Here is a 22,428-nt window from a genome sequence, read left to right as displayed (position 1 = left end):
AGTTCTTGGTCTAGAGATGAATGTCACTGAGGACTTCATGAATGGTGACTTGTAGTGATTCAGGTAATAGGCCAAACCACTGCTTTATGTAGTGACTGGTGCTAGTCCACTGAAGTCCAAAGAGCTGCTCCAAGTTTCCATCATCTCCAGTGAAAACAAGTACAACAGCATCAGCTTGCAGCCAGTTTACAGTAAACCTGCTCCCTGGGCTGTGGGTTAACCTCCTTAAATGTCCCTTGTGGTCAGATCTGTTACTCTTGTATGTGAAAATAAGTCTTGGTGTGTTTTCTGATTTACTGGAGTGTAAATAAACCAAGAAGGTCTTTCACGTTCAGGCTCTCTCATCAGCATATATTAGTAACGCTCATCAGCTTTTGAGTGGAACTTTGATGGCATAATTACTCTGAAAGGGTAACATATTCAAAACTACCTGTGTGACTTTGGGAGTTAGATTCCTCAGAGTCTTAGTCATTATTTTAAACAGGAATTAGCTTTTTAAGCTACACACACTCCTGGAAGTTTTAAGCAAAGGATTCTGTTTAGCTTGTCTTTAAAATGCCAGTTTCTAGGACGAGAGTGACAGCTCTGCCACTCCACTCATTTCAGATATGAAATAAGAATGTTAGAGAAACAATTAGATAAGTACTGTTGTAAATAAATTCTCATGGGTAGTCTTACTAGAGAGGTCCAAGAGGTAAAAATGTAGTTTTCAGTCACCTGACAGCAGGATGGATATGGGCATGTGTTTTCAGCTATGTCTTTAGAACAGCTGAGAGGATGACTGATGTTTCAGCTGTTGCTGTAGACAGAGCAAAGCATCTATTTCTCTAGACAGGATTTGGTGCACTTAACTCAAACAGCTCGTGACTAGAACAGTTCAAGTCACTAGGGCAAACATGGTTATCAGAAGAAACAGATAAACTAGGAAAACAGTCTTGCATACTCTAATGTTTGTGTAGGTAAGATTTTAATTTGCTATCAGTCCTAGGGTTCTTTTTGAGCAGTGATGGATTAGGCTTGATACTTGTGCAAGTTTTAAAGCATTCCTGTAACACTTGTAATGCAAAATCTATTTATTTTGCAACATACCTGTGAGATAGGGACCTGCTCTTTATCTCATTTGTACAGCTACGAAACTAAGTATTCAGTAAAGCTAACCACAGCATGAAGGATTGATCACACAAGAAAACCTGCAGCAGGACAGACAGGAGGGTGCTGAAACTGGGTCTCAATTCCCATGAAAATCAACAAGCTCTGGTCCATGTTTTTCCCATCTGGCTCTTTCTCAGTGCTTCTGAAGAAGCTTGTGGCATTTGCTTGGCTAGACAATGTGGGTTTGGCTTTTCTAAGGAAGAAAGCTCAAGCCTCATGATGGAGGGAGGGAGCTAATGTATGTCTGGGGGAAGATGAAGAGTGGGGAGCATCCCCCAGCTAGAGATGCCTCCACCACCACTTCTTCAGTGAGTGGCTTGCCCAAGGCTGGCACAGGCTGCTTTTCAGGCAGCATGTTCTTCTCTGGAAAATCCCTGCTCTTCCTGTACCCAGAGCCAGTTCTGCTCTTCTTAATAAAGTTGATATGAGTGGCTGTGTTGATGATGGAGCTTTCCGCCCAGCTCCATGTCTGCTGCCATGGTGCTGGGTCCCTGTGCTGCCTGCATTCCCTGATGGAGCAGAGCCTCCACTGCTCCATCTCAGCTGTGTGAGGGTGACCAGTGTTTGGGGTTTGGTGGAGGAAGCTGTCCAAAGCTGGTAAGAGGAATTTTTTGTTATGGTTGCATGATGAACAGTAACAATGTGAGTTTTATTGCTCAGAGTGTGTCCACGTTTATAGGATGCTATATTTAAAAAGGAGAAAAAATGAGTCATGGGGAGCTATGCTAATGCTAAGTATTTATGTCTACCTCTTGTGAGGCTGAAGGCAGTGGGAGTTGAGCAACATTCTTGTGAAGTGTCTAGAGGATTTACAGATCAAGCTAAAGCCTGCTGAAGTCAGCTGTAAGTCATGCTGTGCCTCGCTCGGGGCCCATGTCATGTACTGTGTGTGGGTTACAGTGAAATACTCCTCTGGGGAAACCCGGCAGTGCTCAGTGCTGCTGGCTTCCCTGGGCGCGGGCAGGAGCTTGACTTGCTCCCAGCAGTTATTGCTCTGCCTCTGGAAAGTCACTCCTGGGTCACTGCCAGGGCAGGGATGTTGCTGTGCCTGCAGCACCACAGGAATGGGTACCTGCCCCCTGAGTGGGAGCAGGCAGAGCCTGGCATGTCTTGGCTTCTGCTCCTCCGCCGGAGCTGCAGTCCCAAGGAGAGGTGATGTCGGGGTCTGCTGTGGTACAAGCTGCTGGAGCTTTCCTTTCAGAGCTGCCTAGGGACACAGGGATGCCAGGGCTTGGACACTTTCACTTATGGCATGTCTTGACGCTAATTCGGTTGGCTTCCACTTAATTATGAAGTGCAAACGTTGGACTTTGTTTTATTTAAAAGTTCTTTATTGAAATTGCGTTCTGATTGAGAGCGCCAGTGAATTTAGCTTTCCAAACGTCTGCTTGCCAGCATGCCTCAGCTCCTGTCACAGCTATAGGAAGGACTGGGATCAGGATTTCACTGCTGGGTGAGCCAACAATGGAGTATAGAGAGGGACTCTGTGAACAAACCCTGACAGCGCCATGTGTCTAAAAAATGCAGATTTGGCAGTAAGAGGCTCCACAGTTCCTCTGTTTTATCCACTTACTGGAAGGAGGCGGTTTTAAAATGAGCAAAAAATAATTATTAAAGTGAAATCATATTTTATTCATTTGTTTTCTTGTGATTTGTTTTGGTTTTTGGTTTTGGTTTCTTTTTTGAGAATTAGTCATATCAGAATGAAAATGAATGTGTTTGAACTTCCTTCAATACAGTTCTGTGTGGTACACTATTGCAGCCTGTTCTGTTTTCCAGTGCAAGGCATACGCTAGTTTATGGAAACAAATACTTGTTCATTTTGCAAATATAAGAGGGGTTGAAAAGCTTTTTTATAAGGATCTGCTCTTTGCATTGCTGGAAGCACTAAGCCTCATGGTGAGTCTGATAGGCAAAAGCTGGAACAAGGACCCACCCAACCCAGATTAAAAGATGTTAATGGACATCAGTGTAGTGGGAATCACATCCAAATTTTTCTTGAAATGGCCTTCCTACTTAAAGAACTACTAAAACACCCACTGTAGCATGTCTTCAGGTACTTGGTGACTCCAAAAAAGCATTTAAAGGCTTTTTTTCTGTAAATTTGTGATCATGTGATACAATCTCTTTACCAGTGGGTTGTTGAAACACAGACTCTGAAGGGGTACTAAATGACAAAAGTAGCAGGATGCAGATGGAATTTAATCTCTTGGACACATCCAGACACTTTATCGGGTCTGTCATCTGTACTTAGCATACCCAGATAGCTCTTGAGTGGTCTGCATAGACAGCTGGCAGTTTAGTAGAGATTGTGATCTCCAGAAAACATGTAGCTGATGTCTTGTGTAATACTTGCTATGGAAGTATTGGTGCCACCAGCCTAAGTGCAACACTTGCTGGGTGGGGGACATGTATTTATAAAGCAGGACTCTTTGGAAGAAGCTATTCAGTACCAAGTACTCAATCCCAGAAAGAGTCATGAAGGGCATCCACAGAGCTTGTGCTGCAGGGTGATGAACTGGGAGTGGGGAGATCCCTGTAGGAATCCCTTTCGCTCAGCAGTGCTTGCTGCTGAGCTGCAGTTGCAGACTGAGGCTGGTTTGGTGGCTGCTGATGTGTTGTGGGGACAAGAATCCCTAACTAACCTTGGAACAGGAGGAGACATGCCCCAGTGCTCTGGAAAAACCCTCATCTGTGTGAATTGTTTTTGTGCAACTGTGCAAGGTCAAACACTGCTGTTGTAGCTCTCAGAATAGTGCATGATCTCGCTGTTAAGGTCCCTGCCTGCATCTGACACAGCTGCCCTTGGAGAACAAGGCAGGTATTGCCTGAGCCCACTCCCTGCACTTCACTGCCTGAAGAGACCTTGGTGGGAGGGGAAGGATGGAATTAGCAAGTCCAGAGGTTGTGATCTGCTGTAGCAATGAAGTGGACTTGAATGAGTATTTTCAGCACTTCCCTAAGGAAATATTCTCTAGCTCAAGGGCAGAGTGCTCTGAGAGAGACTTCTGTTTCCTCCACATGCTGTGGATGGTTTCAGATCTAATCTGCAGGGAATATGTCAAGCACGAGGAACTGTGCAGACCATTTGCTTTTCTTGAGATTTGGGCAGGTCCAAAGAGATACTGAATGCTCTGTTAAGATGCTTGGCTGGGCATCGCTTCCTCTGTGCATCCTGCAAAATAGCTCCACGAAGCACAAAGATACCAACAAGCTGCTGCATCACCTGAGTCCTGAGAGCAGCAAGGGGTTCATTAGTTGAGATTTACTTGTGGGGTATTAATTGTGTCTTCAAAAGTTTGACTTGGACCAAATGCATGTGGAGCATGAAAAGGCTTTCATGTTGACACTCGAAGTTAGCTAAGAGTATATATAATTCCTTATTCTTTTTGCAATGTAGCGAGCCTGTTTAATTAGGCAACTGGGATTTGAATTATTAAATAACAGAACAGTTTCAATCTACTTTTCTGTTGGTAAAGATCTCCAGCAACCCTGTTTTTATTCCGTGGATTTTTAAATTATGAGTTTCAGAAACTCTTTGAACCTCAGGAGGATGACTTACTCAGTCCAGGAGGACAGAGAAATAGGACCTTATTTTAAGGTCTCCTGAGCGCAGCAAGTTACTCTCTGTTGTTTGCATACCAATCTCCCAAGAATATGGAAATAAATGCTAGGCTGTCAGAGCAAAGCAGAAAAATTGTGTTTTCAGGCATATCCTGGGTCAAAGCATCTGTTTGGTTTTGTGCAGCATAAGAATAAATCCTACTGCACAAAACACTGGGAGCAGTTCTCGAGTTTGGGGGAAAAGAGAATAGAGCAAAGTTACAGGAGCTGCAGTTCATGTGGGCTTGGGAAGACTTGTGAAGGTGGACTGGCATAGCTGAGAGGTGGGAAGGGACAAAGAGGAGCTGTCTCAGCCAGAGCAGTGAAGAACTGCTAAACTTGGGCAGTGATTGAAGGTCTGCCACCTTCAAGACAACGACAGAAGGGCTGAAGAAATGCCTGCTAGTGTCCATGGTTTGGGCAGACGCGCCAGCAGCCCTGGGCAGGGTGTCGTCATGGGCAGCAGGAGGCGAGGGACTTGCAATCAAAGCCACTTGGCCCCAAAAAACTCCTTAAGTATCTCCCAACCTCAGGCTCCTCAAGCCCTCCTGACCCCAGGCTAATGTATTCTGGTTCCTGTTTGGGACTGGTGCACTTCAAAAGCCTGTTGAGTGGAGGGGTGGGTGGACACCGTGGGTGGAACTGGTGACCCAAAATACCATTTCCCCTTCCTAAGGCTGGGCGTATACCAAACTTGTGTCTCTGTGTGGTAAAAGAATATGAACCAAAAGTGCTGAGAGATGCAGTGGTTAAATTGAAACATGCTGTGGCAGGATGAAAGTAATCTTGTCCCTTACAAGGCCTTAATGCTTTGGGGCTTTATTTATTTAATTTTTTTTTTCAAGTGGCTGCCATCCATGCTGTCTCTATCTGTGCTTTTAATAGAGATGTGGCAGAGATGTGTCAAGATGCCATCAGGTTAAATCACACCATGTTGTATTATCACTCACTAGGCCGATATAAAAAGCAATATCTATAGTTGTGTTTTATTTAAAATTTTGAGTCTGAAGTGCCATTGAAGATGCTGACTATAAGAGGATAACTCCATGTAAGGGTCTATATCCCTTGCAGAGAACTCTGCAGTACAAAGAAGGGTCAAATCCAATTTTTTTTGCTGTTCCTGTGAGTCTGGTATGTAAAATGGAGATTTACCTGGATTGCCAATACTAAGGCTAATCGATAATCTCTTTGCTTGATGTTTAAAAACAATGGCATTGTACATGCATAGGAATGGCATATGAGATCTGCCCTAAGGCTAGAGCAACATAATGCTGCATCCCACTGGTTTTGAAAAGGGGCTTTGGTGTATTGACTTGGCTACAACTTTGCAGCAGTTAGCTGTACTTCATACACCAAACAGCTCTGGAAGTTAAAAATGGGTCTTATGGCAGAACCTAAACATTTCTTTGGAATTTCTCAACCAAGACCTGTAGGAGATTGAACATCTTTCCTTGCTCATATTCTTCTGAGTTTCAAACAGGAGAAGGAGAGCAGAGTAATTGAACCAAAGCAATGATCTGGAAGAGCTAATCAAGGACCAGGGATTCTTCTTTGAAGGTAGCTTTTGATTTACCTCAGTAGTCTAGACTCAGAAAATTTGTCCAGTTACTTTGCTTCATTTGGTTCTTGCATGGTCTTACCTGTGAAGTGACCCTTCCCACTGCTCAGGTAAAGCACAAGTGCTGTACGCTTGCAGGAGCTCTGTACCGCTCAGGTACAGCTGCAGTGTACAGTGGCACTGTCAGTACCACCCACAGTTAAGGAAAGGTGGGTGTGGTCCAGCCCCAGAAAATGACAGGCAGTGTGGCGATACCAGTGTTTAACTGATGCTTTATCCTCTTGTCCCATCAAAAGTCCTCACCTGCCCCTTTGCCAAGACTCAGTGTCGTGCTCACTACCTGTATTGCTCTGTAGCCCAGCACATCTCCTCATGCCCTCTGGGACAGCAGCCTCTCAGGGAATCTGACTGTGCAACTTCTGCAAATTGGTCTGTGTCAGTCTGATGAAAAGACAGAAGGAGGAATCACGCTGGGTGTGGGGTACTGAGTACCTCGAAACCTGACTTCTGAAATGAGTATAACCAATACTCATTGGTGTGTTTCTCCCATATGAAAACTGTTTATAGGGGAAAAGCAGATGTTACTGTTTGGTGTGTGTGAAAGATGCTTTGTGGCAGAAGCGGGTGTGCCTCTCTTTTCCTTTAACTGGCAAGAGAATCTGCTGTTGCTTTCTTCTTTCCTTTTTTTTTTTTTTTTTTCCCCCACTAAATAGTAATTGAGTTTTACTCAATGTAGGGGGATTAATCTTCCCCTGAAGTTGTGGGTGAATTTCTGATGGGATTGCACAGTGTAGTGGTGGTTGGAGACCTGCTGTTGCCTCGTTCATTGGAGCTGCTTCATGAGAGAGCAGAACATTTTTGAGGTATGATTTCCCATAGCATGCTAATCCAGCGAAGTGCTGTAGATTCGTTTGCTGGCACTGTTTAAATCCATAATGCAGCACCACCTGCCAAACCACAGGGCATAATGGAAGTGTTAATGAATGTACATATATACCCTCCCACACAGCTGCAAGTTGAATGACTTAAGAGTCAAGGCAGAGAATTTAGGCTGAGTGTAGAAGGAACCAGAATTAGGGTATCCTGATGCAGATCTCTGCTGAAACTGGGGTTGAGGGGTGGCCACAGGGGTCTAAAGTTGGGTCAGCTGACTTTACAGCATGCTTTCAAAGATGTGTCGATTTTCAGCTGCTACTCTATGGATTCATCCACTCATGACACCTGAGATGTAAGTTGGGCATTCAAGAACAAAGTGCAGGTACTGAGCAGCACCAGCTGGGGCCATGGCACCTCTCTTCTGAGGGGACATTCTCAGGGGATGCTTCTCTCCAGTGTTGCCAGGGTGCAGGCACTTGATAGGAGAGTGGACTTGAGTTCATGCATGGGTAAGCTCTGTTCCTCAGGGTATTTTGGCCACTTGCCAACTGGTTTGAGTGTCAAGGTGTGTGTTTGCCACCAGGCTGGCACAGAGCAGAAGGAGCAGGGAAGGAGCTGATAGCCAAGGAGTTTGCCAAAGAGAAGGGGCTAGGAAGGGACAGCAGGACTGGCCTGGCACATGGCTGGGATGCTGGCAGTGTACATGCACCCTGTCCTCAGGCAGGTTCAGTGGAATGCTGTGGCTTTGCAAAACCCTGCATCATCCTGTGTGAGGCAGAAGAGGGGCCTGTACATCCCCCTCATCCCTCTCCTCACCCCTGTACCCAGCCCCAAGTTCTGCCCACCCTCCTCTTTGAGACAAGCAGTTGGATTTGCCAAGTATGGAGTCACCTCCCCAGCATGCTGTACGTAAATAAGAGGCTTATGCTCTTGGCAGACATTGTAACGAGCCTGGAAAAAATTACTGTTACGGGTCCTGGCCCAGTGATGAGATCTTGGAGTCTTCCAAGTGACAGAGTGATGACACGGACCTGGGAAATGCCTGGAATAGCCTTCCACACAGTTCTGGGATTTAGCGTCATTAAATTCTAAGTAAAACAGGCCATGTGCCTGTTTGGGTAAATTTGGGAGATGGCTGTTCCTTCATCTTCAGAAGTCCATGCTGGTGAAGCTCTACTAAATCTCCAGCATTACAGACCAGCATAGTCTCTGCTCTTCTGTACCTGTGAGTGAGTATTAGATGTGTTGTGGGGAACCAGGAGGACTGTCCTTGGTCCAAGACCCTGGGAAAATTTACAGAGAGCCCTGTAAGCCTGCCCTGTGCCTTGGGGTGTAGAGCTATTGCAGAAACATTAGTACTGCCCCATAGCTCACAGATCATTTCAGGGAACATTGTGATGCAAAGTGAGCAAGCTATGTGTCTTTTTTTTCCATAGGATATGTACAACAATAGTCTTTTTGCCTAGGAAGGACACAGACTTGAATCAAGTTTTGGAAAGTTGCAGGTAGAGAAGAGATTTTGGAAATAGCCTGGAGATCTCCACTCTCCTCACCTTCCTTCATCTGTCCCTTGGACTCAATAGGATTCACCCATCCCCTAGTGGAAATGCTATTACCAGGGAACTTCACAGCCTTCAGCTCTTTGCAGCTGTCTAAGAGATGCAAAGTGTGTTTGCCAGGAGGGAAGGGAGTCTTTAAAAAGCCATTTACATCCTGAAAGACATCCGGTAGCAACACTGGAGATGTAAAAAGCATTAAATACTGAATTGAGCCTGACTGGAAGACAAGCTTGGAGCCAAATGCATTGATTGATTTGCAGGAGGGTGACTGGAATGAGGTGGCCCTGTACCCTTTCTATCCATTAATCATCTCCAAAGCATCCATAGGTGCCATGAAGTCTGTGCCTTGGCCCAGCCATGTGTGGACAGCCTGGTGCCCATAAGGCTGCAGGGCAATGACCCATCAAGGAGCTGGGCAGAGGGGTCATGCACCCCTTGCTTTGCCAGGGGCTTTGGGACTGATGTGGGGAAGGCAGGGTGGAGCTCTGAGGAGGTCCATGCTGAGCAGTTCTTGGTGCTGCTTAGGATCCCCTCACAGATCTATGCTGCAGCACGGGAATTCACTGCCTGGACCACTTCCACCTGCCCAAGGTGATGCTGGTTGAGGCTGGGAGGGCTGTGCCATGCACATCTGGCTGTGCCATGCATTGCTAGCATCAGGGCTGCATGCAGGCGGTAGAACATCTGGGCTGCAAACAGGGCGTTGCTGAAGCACTGAGCTATTGCTTCAGAAACCTCACTGAGCAGTATTAAGAGCAGCAGAAGCACCCAGGGCAGTGAATTTGGGGTCTTTTCTATTGGTGTGTCAGTAGGCTGGGATGTGTAGGAGGGAAGCTGCCCATTTCCAGGGATTGTGTAAGCAGGAAGGGCAGCTATTGGAATTCGAAGCTGCTTCCTCCACTAAATTTGTTCTTGCTGTGTTATCTCTGCCTGGGCAGGGCAGGGGAACATCTTGGCTATCTGCTTTTTTGCTACAGTATGTTTAGGTCAGCTTCACTGGTTCCATGATAACATAGGAGAGGCCTTCCTGGCCTCATTAGCAAAGAATTTGCAAGAGTAATACAGGAATCTGTCATCCCATGATGTCTCCTGAGAGCTTTGGAAATAAATGGGTAAGGAAAGGGGTGGTGGATTTAAACACTCAAGAAGTAATGGAAGTAAGAATAGCTGAGCCAGGCCCCAGTTACTGAGTAGGATGCTCTCATTTCGTACCTTGGCAAAAGGCTTGGATCAGCCTCCAGTGGACACCCCTAAACTGGCAACCATACAGGTGTTTTTTTGAGGTCTTAGAGATAACAGGAATGGATCTTGTGTAGCTGCTTTCTGGTCACATAACTGTATTCTTCTGCAGTACTGGTAGTGGCACAGCTTTAACTACAAATGACCCAAATCTGACTGAAGTGCTGTTTTTAATTATAATGAAAAAAAAATAATCTGGCTTCTGCACCTGACTGTTGGCTTGTCAAGAGTGACAGAACTCTTCTTATTTTGAAAAGGGCACTACGTCACTGAGGGAAACAGGCTGAAGATTAATGGAGTTGTTGTGGGAGGTGGAGGAGGAGTTGGGAGAGGGAGCAGAGTTGGTTTTGGATGACATTTGTCAGTATGATTGACTCATGCTGTGCTGCGCTTACATACAGACTGAGACACTAATGTGCACGTGCTTCCAGTAAAAACAAGTGAGTCCCTGAACCCAGCCTGGCCATGGGAAAGCTGCTGCTCAGCTTACTGCAAGGGCTCCTCCTTACATCGCTTAGGGATTCGCAGAGGGGGAAGGTGGTGGGGCCGCCTACTACCTAAGCCATTTCCAGTGACGTGGCTTTTTATTATTATTATTTGTCCAGGCTATAATTCTGTGTTTCCTGAAATAACTACCAAGTATTCATCAGGCAGCCTTTAGCTGCCTTTTGTGTGAATCTTAAGTGCTTCATTACTCCCCCGGTGCGTTTGCTTTCTCTTACAGTAAATCTGAGCAGCATCTGTGTGGTGGGGGAGGTGATGCAATTTTAGGTTGAAAGGGAGAAATGGTCTGGCTGGCACAGGAAGCCAGTGAGCAGTTCAGGGAACACAACACTCGGGGTACAGCATCTTTTTGCACAGGAGGAGAAATGAAGAGGCCACTTGCAGGACCCAGAGTCACATCCCTCCACATTCAGCTCTTTATTGTTTGGTAGAGGATTTTATTTTAAATGACAGTTGGTTTAAGGCTTTCTTTTTTTTCCCCTCCCTTTTAATAGCAATCTGATAGTGCTTTGATCACTGCTCCAAAAGGAAATCCCTGTAATTAATTTCCTGTGCAGGTCTTACCAGGTGCTGGGCTCCATCAGATCCGGAAGCTGATGGGAGTTGGGAGCACCTGTTAGAATCTGTCTTCTTAGAAAACCTCAGACTTGAAATTGCAGTTGTATTTTGAAAAACTTAGTGCCAGAACTAGAAAGGGCATCAGACTCTGGCTTCCCACATGACAGATGTGTTCCATGCTGACTTCCCACTGAAGACTGGAACTCGGTCCAGCTTTTGTTCAGTGTGTCCTTTTGGAGGCATTGACTGGGAAGGAAATCTGACAGGCTGGAGAAACCTTGGCTAAGAGTTAATCATCTTTATTTAATAATAATTGGCAGTGGTTTTTCATACACCTAACAAGTCCTTTGGCACTTGAAGGCTTGGGACATGGTCATGCCTACTTGAGGGAGAAATTCCTGAAGTTCATTCAGTCCTGATCAGCATGACTCAAGGGAAGCAGCAGCCTCCTAAAAGGGCATGTCCCGTCTTTCAAGGATTCTTAGTAGTTCCCAGCCCAAGGGATTGCCTACAACACATCGGGCTGAACTATTTTGGTACCTGGCTGGCATCTCTGGGTGTGTCGTGGTGGTTGTGTGGCTGCAGCCAGCAGTCTGCAAGAGGAACAGAGAGGGAAGTGTTCAGATTTTGCAGAGTTTCAGCCCTGCAGGCACTGCGTGGAGCTGCTAATGCTTACAAAGTGGCCGGGTAAAAGGGTGTAATCCAGTGAGCTGTGGGCAGAGGAAGAGTTCTTAATTGCAGCCGTGGGAGTAGTTGGCAGCCTCAGAGGCTGATAGTCTTCCTCTGGTGAGATTGGCGTCCTCAGCTATGCAGAGCTCTGGCAGGCCATGGCTGAAGAGCCATGGACCAAAACAAGCAGATGATAGGAAAATTGTCTTGGCCATGGGTTGATGGAATCATCAGCATCAATGCTGATACATTAGTGCGTGCTAAATCATAGCCTATAGCTGAAGTGGACACAGGCTCCCTGAAGTTGTCTGCTTTGGAGAACTGCAGCAGAGGAGGAGAGAGCTTGGTAGCTCCTACACAGGCCCTGCTGTAGCTTTTTCTGGAGGTTTCATAACAGAATTAAGCAATTTGTGTTGCATGTTGCCATGGAGACTGTAAATCACTGTCATGCTGGTCTTCTCAGTCAGGGAGCCGGTGTCTTTAATTGCACTAACCTCTGCTGCAAATCCAGGGCTTGGTTCTGGGCTTGCTGACCTTCTGTAAAGGCCTCGCCCTGGGAGCTCAGCCTCCAGGACTGCAGAGCAGGAACCAGGGAAAGGGGTGCCAGTACATCAATTATCAGCTGTCTGGGGTCCATTTTATTTTTTACTATTGTCTTACGTGGCCACAGCTCATAAGCTGTGCTCAGACCCACTTGCATTCAGGGCACGTTTTGTAATGAGGGTGGGGATTAGACACACTGCCTACATTTTGTGGGGCAGTCATACAAAGCTGAATTTGGTGGTTTTGTTACTTGGCTGCTCCAAGGGGTAGCTCAGCCCTTCCACTCCTTCTCCATGTCCAGACAGGTAAGTGGGGTTTTATGCAGTTTATTCTGCCTCCTAAAAAAATTATTTTTTTGCTGAGAAGGCTCAGCCTCAGTGACACCCTTGGATCAATGCTTCCTTTTCTTCACCTCTACCTACCCCAGAAGTAGCCACACTTCTGACTGTCTCAGCATTACTGGCTTGTGCTGTCAGTCCACCAGTCTTGCCAGTGTGTATGAAGATGTTTGTATAAATCAGCCTCCTTCCTGTGACTAAACCAGAGCCCTGACGGCATTTGTCAGTGTAGGGTATGGATCCTTCTCTTGGCTCCTTCGAAATAACTAACTATATAAATTGTAAGATGATTATCATCAGAGCTTATTAGTGTATTACCACACGCTGCTTTGTATTCAGACAATAGAAAAAAACATTTGTGCTTCACTTTTCCCAGTCAGATCTACAGCAAACACGCTTATTCTTGCTCCCATCTGAGGAGGACTGTGTCAGTACTCTTGCCAAAAACATGAAAATCAGCCCAAGTCTTTTGCACTTGCCTGTAGCTCTGCGCACCTTTGGGAGTGTTTAGTCTTTTCCAGGAAATGATAAAAGTTGTTTTAAAGGTTTGAGTCATGAGCTGGTTAAGTTTATAATCTTGTCAAGGCATGAGTTGTCTTCTTGCTTTGTTTATCAGGGAAGGTGGAGGGGTAGAGGGACTGAAGGGCTTGACTTTCAGAAGGTTTTATGTACATGCATGGCTGGAGCATGGAACCTGCCATTTCAGTAGCAGGAGGAGTGTTTCCATGAGCAGTAGAAACAATCCTGCAGAAACATCTAAACTTGCTGCCTTTTGACACTTTGAAGTTTTCATCTGTTGTGCTAGCACCACTTAAAATACGGGGAACTGTGCTCAACGAACCAGCCTACAGTTCTTGGCTTTTTTTTTTTTTCAAATTATATTTTCAGTTCAGTTCTTGCTGTTCTCCCCAGGCTACGTAACACCCAGTCTGGTGGTTCAGACACACAGCGTGACCAAACTTCTGGTCATGCCAATTCAGCTGATAAGCATGCTGGGCAGAGACACAGTTTGTACAATGGGCTAAACATTATCCTAGTACTTTGGGGAGCATTTCATGCAAGATAAGCTTGAGGCTTCTTAGGAGTGGGTTAAAGGGCTGGCACAAAATGTCAGTGAAAATGTAATGCTTGTTGCCAAGCAGCAGCTTGTGGTTTTGTGAGGAGGTCAAAAATCGTGCACAAACGGAGTATGTTTTTCGCATCCACGGACTGTCCCCCGCCATGTCAGTAACAATCAGTCTTTCATTCTGCCTGGCTGGAGCTGCACTGCCGTGTAAGGAAGGATGGGGTGAAATCATGGCCATGGGCAAAGCAGCAAAAACTTGTCATTAAATGTGTTGGAAGGAGGGGCAGAGCTTTAGTCAAGGTCTGTGTCTCAAAAAGCCTGTGAGGATCCAAGAAGGATTACACAGAAACAAAACTTGGTCTTTCAAGCAAAAATAAGGCATTTAGTTGAAATTCATAGGTTTTTCTGCAGCTCAGCCTGCTCTGTATTGATGTGTGGTCTCATAAATATGAGAAAGTGGCTTACTCAAAAATAGGGCTAAGAAAATTTTCCTTGGGGTTGTTGTGAGGAAATGCAGTAAGACTATTGGAAACCTCAGCTGGGTTGGTCTTCTCCCCATCCAGCAGCTGTTTCTTGCCGTGGAAATTCTTCCTATTCTCAAGAATTTCCTCCAAGGGTGGTTCAGAAACAAGCAGACTTGATCATGCTTCTTCTTGCTCTGAAAATGTTGGCTTGTCTCAATTTGGACAAGAGTCCTTTGCTGTTCTTAGATTCAGCAATCTCATCCTCTGTCTCCTTATGAGCTTTTCTTTTCAGAGGTGGTATGAGGTCTCCAGTGCACTGAAAGAACATGAGACCCCCAGGTTTGCCAGGTGAAAAGTGCTTTTATGGTTTGATATTTTGTATTAAGGTGAAGTAATGATTTTGGAGAAAGGGACTAGAGAAATCAAAAACTAACCTGGATTGGGGGATTATGTACTTGTGTTTTGATAAGAACACAGTCAGCTTCTGTGGCAAAGAGTGCACCACCCTTGCTTGGTGGTTTCTGAGAATGAAAAAGTTTAAGTTGTTGTTTTAATGAAAAAGGAATCCCTAGGGTTATTGGGAAATCCTCCAAAAGCTTGTGTGGGCTGGTGGGGATACAGGTTGGGAGCCAACAGTTTATGGATGTTCCCTCTGAGCTGAGCTGGTCCCACCTCAGTGCTGAGCCCAGCCAGCACCTGCAGCCCAAAGGGACCAGCAAAACCAGAATGTCTGGGAGCAGGTGCCTGCAGAAACTGTCACCACAGCTGCTGCTGCACTGAACAGTGTTTTCAAGAAAACCAATACCAAGAAAATCAACCGCCTTGTCTTCAGCGTTATCGTTATGATGGATTTTTTTATTATTTTCTCTTTAAGTGTGTGAAAAACCTCCCAGAAAATGCAATGGTCATTCAGATGTGGGAGATGGCCACCTGTTTCCTCTGTGCTCTGAGTCAGCATCACTGCTGCCCATGGGTGGGTGGAGGGCACTTACACGTACAGAACCTCCTGCCTGGCTTCTCCTCAAATGAGCAGTCTCTGCTGCTGAGTGTTGAAATGAGCCAGCCAGCAAGCAACAGCTGCCTCTTCTCCTTTCTACACATACCTGTGCCATTGCCCAGTTTCAGCCAGGGAATATTTTTTTCGTCTTTCTTTTAGGAGGCATCTCTGAGGTGAAGGGAGCAGTGTGACCATGCTGCTGGGAAGCTGCTCTCCTGGCTGTGTCACAGCCACAGGCACCAGCCTCCCCGCCACAGCAGGGTTGAGGGGTTTAAAAAAAAAAAAAAGGCAAAACAAAATCCACCTGTTGTTCCTGGCCTGCTGCCTTCTTGTTTTTATTTCTCAAACTTGAAAGTGAGAGAGAAGAAAGCAGCTAAGTGCATTTTTGTCTTCTGGCAGAGCCAGTATTGGACCTTCAACTACAGTTTCATCCATCACCACCAGTTCTGCCTGCAAATCTGGCCCCGAGATGTAACACACCATTTAGTGTTTGCTATACCTTGTGTTAAGTAGTGAGGAATAGCACAGCTCTGACTTATCAATGAGATTTGGTCACTGGCAGCAGGAGACTGTTGGGAGCTTGACAGGTGCACTGAGTCAGACTGATTTTTGTCATTGCCATGTGGATCCAGCCCCTGTAGGAAAGCTATTCAGTGACAAAGGTGTTGCGTGTGCATTTGGTGACAATTAGCAATGCTTGTAGCCAAGGCAGGAGTAAACAAGGCACAGCGGTGGAGTTGTCTGCAGTTGTAAGTGCTGGATCTGAGTTGGAGTAGAGCTGTTGGGAAGGGTTGGTGCTGCTGCTCCTGTCCAAAAGGATTTTGGATGCCAGAGCTGCTTTAATTCTCACTTCTTCTTCTTGTGTATAATGCCCTCTTTTCATTGCTGCTGAGTGATTGGAGTTGATCTCTTTCTCCAGCAGGTTCAGCACACTGGAAGCATGGCTACAAGTGCCGTTCCCAGCGAAAACCTCCCCACGTACAAGCTGGTGGTTGTTGGAGATGGTGGTGTGGGGAAGAGCGCTCTCACTATTCAGTTTTTCCAGAAGATTTTTGTGCCGGACTATGACCCAACTATTGAAGACTCCTACCTGAAGCACACGGAAATAGATGGGCAGTGGGCAATTCTTGATGGTAAGCAAGCTACTCTCAAATTGCAAATAGATCTCCGTGCCTCCCACAGCATGTTGTGTCCCTGTGTCCCTCCTGCTCTGCAGTGGGCTGGCAGGAACTGGAGCTGCAGTGCCTGGTCTGCAGCTGGTCTCCAGCAAAGCTTCTGCTTCCAGTTGCATTGGTTCCAGTTCTGCACAGCAGTGTTTCTTGCAGGCCTGTGAAAAGCTACAGATCCTCATTGACGTTTGGAGTAGGCTTCTGCAGCAGGTGAATTACAGCACTGCCAGGTGGCTATTGCTAATGATACTTCATTGTGGTTGAGCTCATCTCCTGGGAAATAACAGTGGGTGGGTAACTGAGTGAGAGTTATAAGCAGAAAGAACATTTAATCAGAGCTGTTGTCCACTGACAGTGAAGAATTGTTACAGCTCTTAACTCCAGTTACTCAGATGTGATGTTTTTATATTTAATTATCTGTTTCATTTAAGTATGGGTAGGGTACCAGCCTGGAGAACTTTTGTAACCAAGAGTTTTCAGTTCTTTGAAGAAAAACTGCCGGGTTTTGTTGGTGTTTTGTTGTGGGTTTGTTTGTTTGGTGTTTTTTTGATGGTTTTGGTTGGTTTTTTTTGTTCGGTTGGTTGGTTGGTTTTGGTTTTTTTACAAAACAGTGAAGCACACAGACAAAAAAATATATTTAAAAAAAGAGGCAGGAAGAAAACCCTGTATTACCTAAAGCTGCACCTTGTTCCTTTGTGCTGCATGAGGCAGACTAACCACAGCTACAAAGGGAATCTTGCTCTTAAATGTTGTCTTTGTTTTGCTTTATACAATAATTAGGTAGTACATAACAGCAAGCAGGTATTTTGTGCCTTAATTACCCAAGTTCATGTACGTGGCCACTAACATAACTGCAGTAAATTTAGCCTCGCTTATGCCGAATTCTACCTCCACCCTCTTGTCAAGAAAGCTCAAGATCTTTGGTGTCTCTGCATAAATGTCGTTGGTGCGTGGGGACAGAAAGCTGGGGGATTGTCCTGAGTGTGGAATGTGGATGCTCAAGGGTTTTGCTGTGAAGACTCTTAGCTTGGTCTGGAAACTTGAGATCTTAGTTGCACTCTTAAGGATTTATCAGGCATAATTTAGTGAGTACATATGGCCACAGAGTACTTAAAAGAACAGCTTTTATTCAATATTAAAGAAACAAAACCAGCAAACAACAAAACAAGTTAATCTTGCCAACATTTGTTCATTTGAATATGTTAATAGATATGAGGGAGTATTTGTGAAATTGCTGAAATGTCTCCTTGTCATCTGCATTAGAGATATCTGCTCCCAATTAACCATCTCATAATGTATACATACACCCTTATTTTTAAAATGCCAGTCCTGTATAAAAGAAAAAATTCAGTCCTGCTGTAAATTAAATTCATTATTTTGAGTCCAGAATCCAGCCCTCTAAAATGAGCAGCCTTTATCTTCACTGGTATGCCCCATGTTCTGATATAACAGTACCAGCTGCTGTACCTGTTGGTGTTGGCTGAAACAGCCTCGGTTTTGCAAATTATTGAAAAGTAGAAAAGGCATCTTTTACTGAATATTTGGAATTTTTGTTTAGGAAAAAAAAAAAAAAAAACAACAACAAACCCAACCAAACTTGATCTGAGTGGGAGTGGTGAAACAAATTGTTTTCCAACAAGCAGAAACTTAACCCTTTGTTTTAATGAAAAAGCCTTTCTTTTGCTCTGATGGAGCTTAATGTACTTGGCTGTACTTGGGCTGAGCTGAATTCAGCTGTGGCCTTGAATGGCATGTTGGGAATCCCTGAATTCCAGGGCTTGTGTGCCCACAGATGCTTCACAGCCAGAGGAGTGAAACTGCAGCTGCTTCTCTTTCCTACCACTGAGATTTTGAACAATCACAAATTTGGAAGAAAGGCAATATTCTTGTGCCTGAAAAAGGATGTGACCCTTTTCCATCTGCCCAGCAGAAACAGGGCTGCAAGACTGACTAACACTCGTGTCATTTGCCTCAGCTCTGTCACAGGCTTTGGATCTAGGTCATTCTCAGGGGTCACCATATACTGGGACAGCTGCTCTTGTTGTGGCTACATGAATCACTTACAGTATAAAATTAGGGACAAACATGATAGGTAGGGTAAAGATGCATCATGATAAATCCTAGACTTTCCAGTTGTTCTTTATGACCAAAGCCTTTACAAGCTGAGGTTTCATGCAGTGCTTGGTGGGCAGAAGCAGCTGCCCACTCCCAAAAATAGGAACTAGTTTTGGAACATGAACAACCAAGTGAGGATATAGTGTGAGGCGCTCTATAAGTTTTGACTTTTTCAGAAACAGTTATTACTTGTAAAAACCAAATACACAGACATCCAACAACTTAAAAAAAAAGGGAAACGGCCCACCCTTTTCCAGGCTGTTGCCTGAGCAGTTCTGTACAAAGCATCTCAAGCATTTTGTAACTACACTAGCATTATGTTGTAAAAAAACCCTTCTGCTAGGCAGCTTGCATAAAACATTTGGCATCCCTCCATGAAGACCTTCACCCACATTTATTCAACATGCATGATGAAATGTTTGACTTGCATTTTTTTCCTTTGCTGAAATCTCTCTCTGGAAGCAGGCTGAAATGGAATAGGGTTTTATTTTAAATCTTTCAGCAAAAGCTACATTCAGAATCTTCTTTTTCATGTTTGTTCTTTGGCTTGGGCACATCTCTCTATTATTCTCACCAAAGAGTTGTCTATGATAGTTCCCTGCCTCCCAGAAGATTGTGAACCTGTGTTTGTAGTGTTCATGCTCCACGCTACACAAAACCACTTTATTGTTGACCTTCTGCCAGCTTTAGAAGACCATCGATGCAGTGTTTGGAAGACAAGTGTTGTAGAGTGGAAGAGGGCACTTAACCTGAATCAAAGATGCACAGGCAATTTGTGGCTAGCCCATTTTTTTTGGTTGCTGCCACTCTAATGAGGCTTTAGGATCAGCCTCCAATTTTCTCCGCATATGTTATCTTGGTTTATTCCCTGCTGGTTGTGCTGAAATCAGCACAGTGCTGTGCTCAGTGAAATGAACTCACACGCAGGTGCTGTACAAACATGAGGTCAGAATTAAGTGGGGCCAGGGTTAATGTACTTTGATTAGCTCTTCCTCCAATTGCATTGCTATAATTAATTTTGCACACTCCTTTCTATGTGCAGCCTAACTTAGCAAGTAGCAGAGGATTTCTTTTGGTGTGGCTGCAAAATGCCAGTCTGGAATTATTAATCTGAGCATGAAGCCAAAAGTGGAACACCTTAATATGGCAAAAAATTTCCTATGGTTCAGAATTCCTTATGGCTGATACACCAGACAGACATAGAAAGGTGGCAAGCAAAGGGAGATGCAGAGATGACCACAAGCACATGGCTTGGTCTTGTTGGGGAATTGGGCTGATCTCTTAGCTGTCAGTAGGGCTGTGCCAGTTGGTATGGGCCAAACAAGGAATTGTGTTGGATGAAAGGAAGCTGTGGTCTCCCTTCTCTTCCCTTCCCTTTCCCTGGTATGATTTTGATGGAACTCTCACAGCCTAGAAGTTGTCTCTCTGCTCCTGAGCTTCAGTTTCCCTTCTAGTTCTCTTCTCAAGACCTGCTCCCAATCCTGGGGTGCCCTTGTGCTGGGCTGGACCTGCAGAGCCTGGTGTGCTCCTCTGTGCAGTCACACCAAGCTCCATTCCTTCCCCCACACTCTCTCTGCCTTCCCACCTGTCTATCCCTTGCATCCCTTTTTGTTGAGGGCTTTTGCTGCTAGTCATCCCTGGGCACACTGTCTGCTTTTCTTCTCGGGAAACTTGAGATCAGCTCGGCCATGAGGCCAGAGGGAGATCAGAGGTCACTTCAGATTTGCAGACAGAAGGGTTGGCTTGTGGCTCACTTCCTTCTCATTTTTGTTAATTTAGTCGTTCAGTAGCATCACTGAGAGCATTAAAATTCAAGTTAAATTTGTACTTTCATTCTTTTATTTGTGTGTACAGTATTTCTCCTCCCTTAATTGCTGGGATTTTGCGACCATGAAAGAGGGGGTTTTGTCTTGGGTTGTGGGGATTTTTTCCTGCCAGGAAAATTTTGATGTTGCAAGATGGAAAACACAAGGCTTTGAATACTTGCCCTTTGTTAGAGAAAGAGCTCCTTCAAGGACTTGCATCTTTATTCTGTTTATTGATGTCGAAGCCTTTCTCCTGAAGACTCCTCTCTTCTTTTTGCTTAAAGACAGGGCAAGAATTCAAGTACATGGGTTTTCTATGTTATAACATCTGTGTATTTAGCCAGGGCACAGAAGAAGGGCTTATAAAAGCCCCAGTGTTTTCCTATCATGTGTTTTTTGCTGAGGAAAGCTGTCATGCCAGGGGCAGTGTGGCTGTGTCTGAGAAGGAGCAGAAGCATCAGAGTGACCGAGCGCAGCATCTGCCTTGCCTTGCACACAGCAAGGGCACCTCATACCTCCTCAAGATGACTTGGGGTGTGGGTATACAGAGCAGGAGCTGTGACCCCAGTACCCACCTGTGCAGTGCCCAGAATACCAATTCTCAGCTGAAGCCAGCCTTCTCCCACAGTGCTGCTGATGGGAGAAGACAGACACTGTGGAGGTGGCTTTCCTCAGCCTGAGGCTCATTAGTTTGACTTGGCAATTCAAGTTAAATTTTCCCATGAGTTCAGGTATCAAGCTGCCTGGCAGTAAAACCCAAAGACTAAAGAACAGAAAATGGGTTAACATGCATGTCAGTTTATCTTTATCCCCTCTAGATGCCATGGACAGTGCAAACTCCTGAGGTGACCTATACACTCAGCTGCCTGTCAATGTAAAGGTAAAGATATAGGAGGAAATTTTGCCTAGATATGAAAAGAGAAGAACTTACCTGCACAACCAGATCTGAGCTCCTCAAAGGCTGGGAATGCTGTGTTTGAACTGAAGCCAGCCTAGGCTCCAGAAAAAGCAATGCCATTGTTGACTAGAATTCACAGCATGTATCTGCCCTTGGTTTCAATTCACCTCCTGTCTCTGGAGGGGCACTGTGAGCAGTCGGTTGCAGAGACATTGCCACATGCTACACCTTGAAGCACCAAGGGCTTCTATTTTGGACCACAAATTCCTGTGTATTCCTGAGCTCCTGTGCCTGCTCAGAAGTGCTCTCTAGGCAGCTGCATAACCCATCAGGATTCACAGAAAAATGGTGTGGAGAGCTCTAAAGGGGCAGGATTCAATTAGCAAGGAGTTCATCACAGCAGCTGGGGGTCACATCCACTGGAAAGTGGAAAAGGCCATCTCTTCACTCAGCAACCTCTTACCTGCAAAGCAGGAGTCCTTCCTGCTGGGCTCTCACAGCCTAATTGCTCTTAGTTTAGTCTCCAGCTGGTCTCATGATAGCTGCAAATGGCTTTGCCCTCTTTGGATGTCTGTTCCTACATCAGACATTGTCCTCGCCTTCCCTCTCCTTCAGCTTACCTGCATGCTTTCATAATTGCTCCTCCTTGCTTCTTTGATCAAATTTGTGAGAACTTTACCAAGTTTTCTGTTGGAAGTCCCTGACAAAGCACTGTGCAACCTGAGTCTGATTTCAGTTCTTGGTAGAATGAGGTAGGAGACACCCACGGTGCTTTTGTCCTTGTTTCCGTGCTGGCATTTATGTGCTGCCAGTGGGGCAACTGGTGGTTTAAAGTGTACCAGCTCACAGTTCCTTCACTCATGGTTATTTCTGCATTCTGGCATTCTGTCTATAGAAACAGGAGTTTTACAAGAAGGTGAATGCTGGCTAACATGCTAAATCTCCTTATCCCTTTGGGAAACCCTCTGAGTTACCCCTTCCCAAGGTTTCTCCTTGTTACTTTCCCATTTCTGTAGGTAGGAGTCTTCTTGAAGCTTTTATGCCACAAGATAAGACCACAAGCAAAGTCACTCAGATCTGGCCCTTTTTTGGTGCTGATGCTTTTCAGGATGTGGTCCTGTCCTGCCTACAAAGGATCCAGATCACTTTCCTCTGTTGTTTACAACTCACAAAGGACAAAGGTGTTAAGCTGGGGGTTTGCCTTGATGAAGAGCACACTTAAAGTTGAGACACTGACTTTCTCTGGCCATCTACACGATGCTTAACTTTGTATGAAACCCATCTGAGATTAACCTTAACCTTCACTGCTGTGTGT

The 22,428-nt window shown here is 45.3% G+C and overlaps 1 protein-coding gene across 3 annotated transcripts in view; it reads left to right on the top strand.

Annotated features, from left to right (window-relative positions):
• MRAS (muscle RAS oncogene homolog) overlaps positions 1 to 22,428 on the top strand; it is a 37,893-nt gene that overhangs the window by 4,312 nt on the left and 11,153 nt on the right. For 2 of the 3 annotated variants that reach the window (XM_040069484.2, XM_040069486.2), the window contains one exon: positions 16,046 to 16,259. In XM_040069484.2, the coding sequence (XP_039925418.1) occupies positions 16,046 to 16,259 (214 nt within the window). The remainder of the gene's footprint in view (positions 1 to 16,045; positions 16,260 to 22,428) is intronic. The other variant, XM_040069485.2, reaches the window with a different exon arrangement.

This window comes from Hirundo rustica, chromosome 7 (assembly GCF_015227805.2).
Source record: "Hirundo rustica isolate bHirRus1 chromosome 7, bHirRus1.pri.v3, whole genome shotgun sequence".
NCBI classification, from domain to species: domain Eukaryota; kingdom Metazoa; phylum Chordata; class Aves; order Passeriformes; family Hirundinidae; genus Hirundo; species Hirundo rustica.
This window is presented reverse-complemented; position numbering and strand designations above follow the sequence as displayed.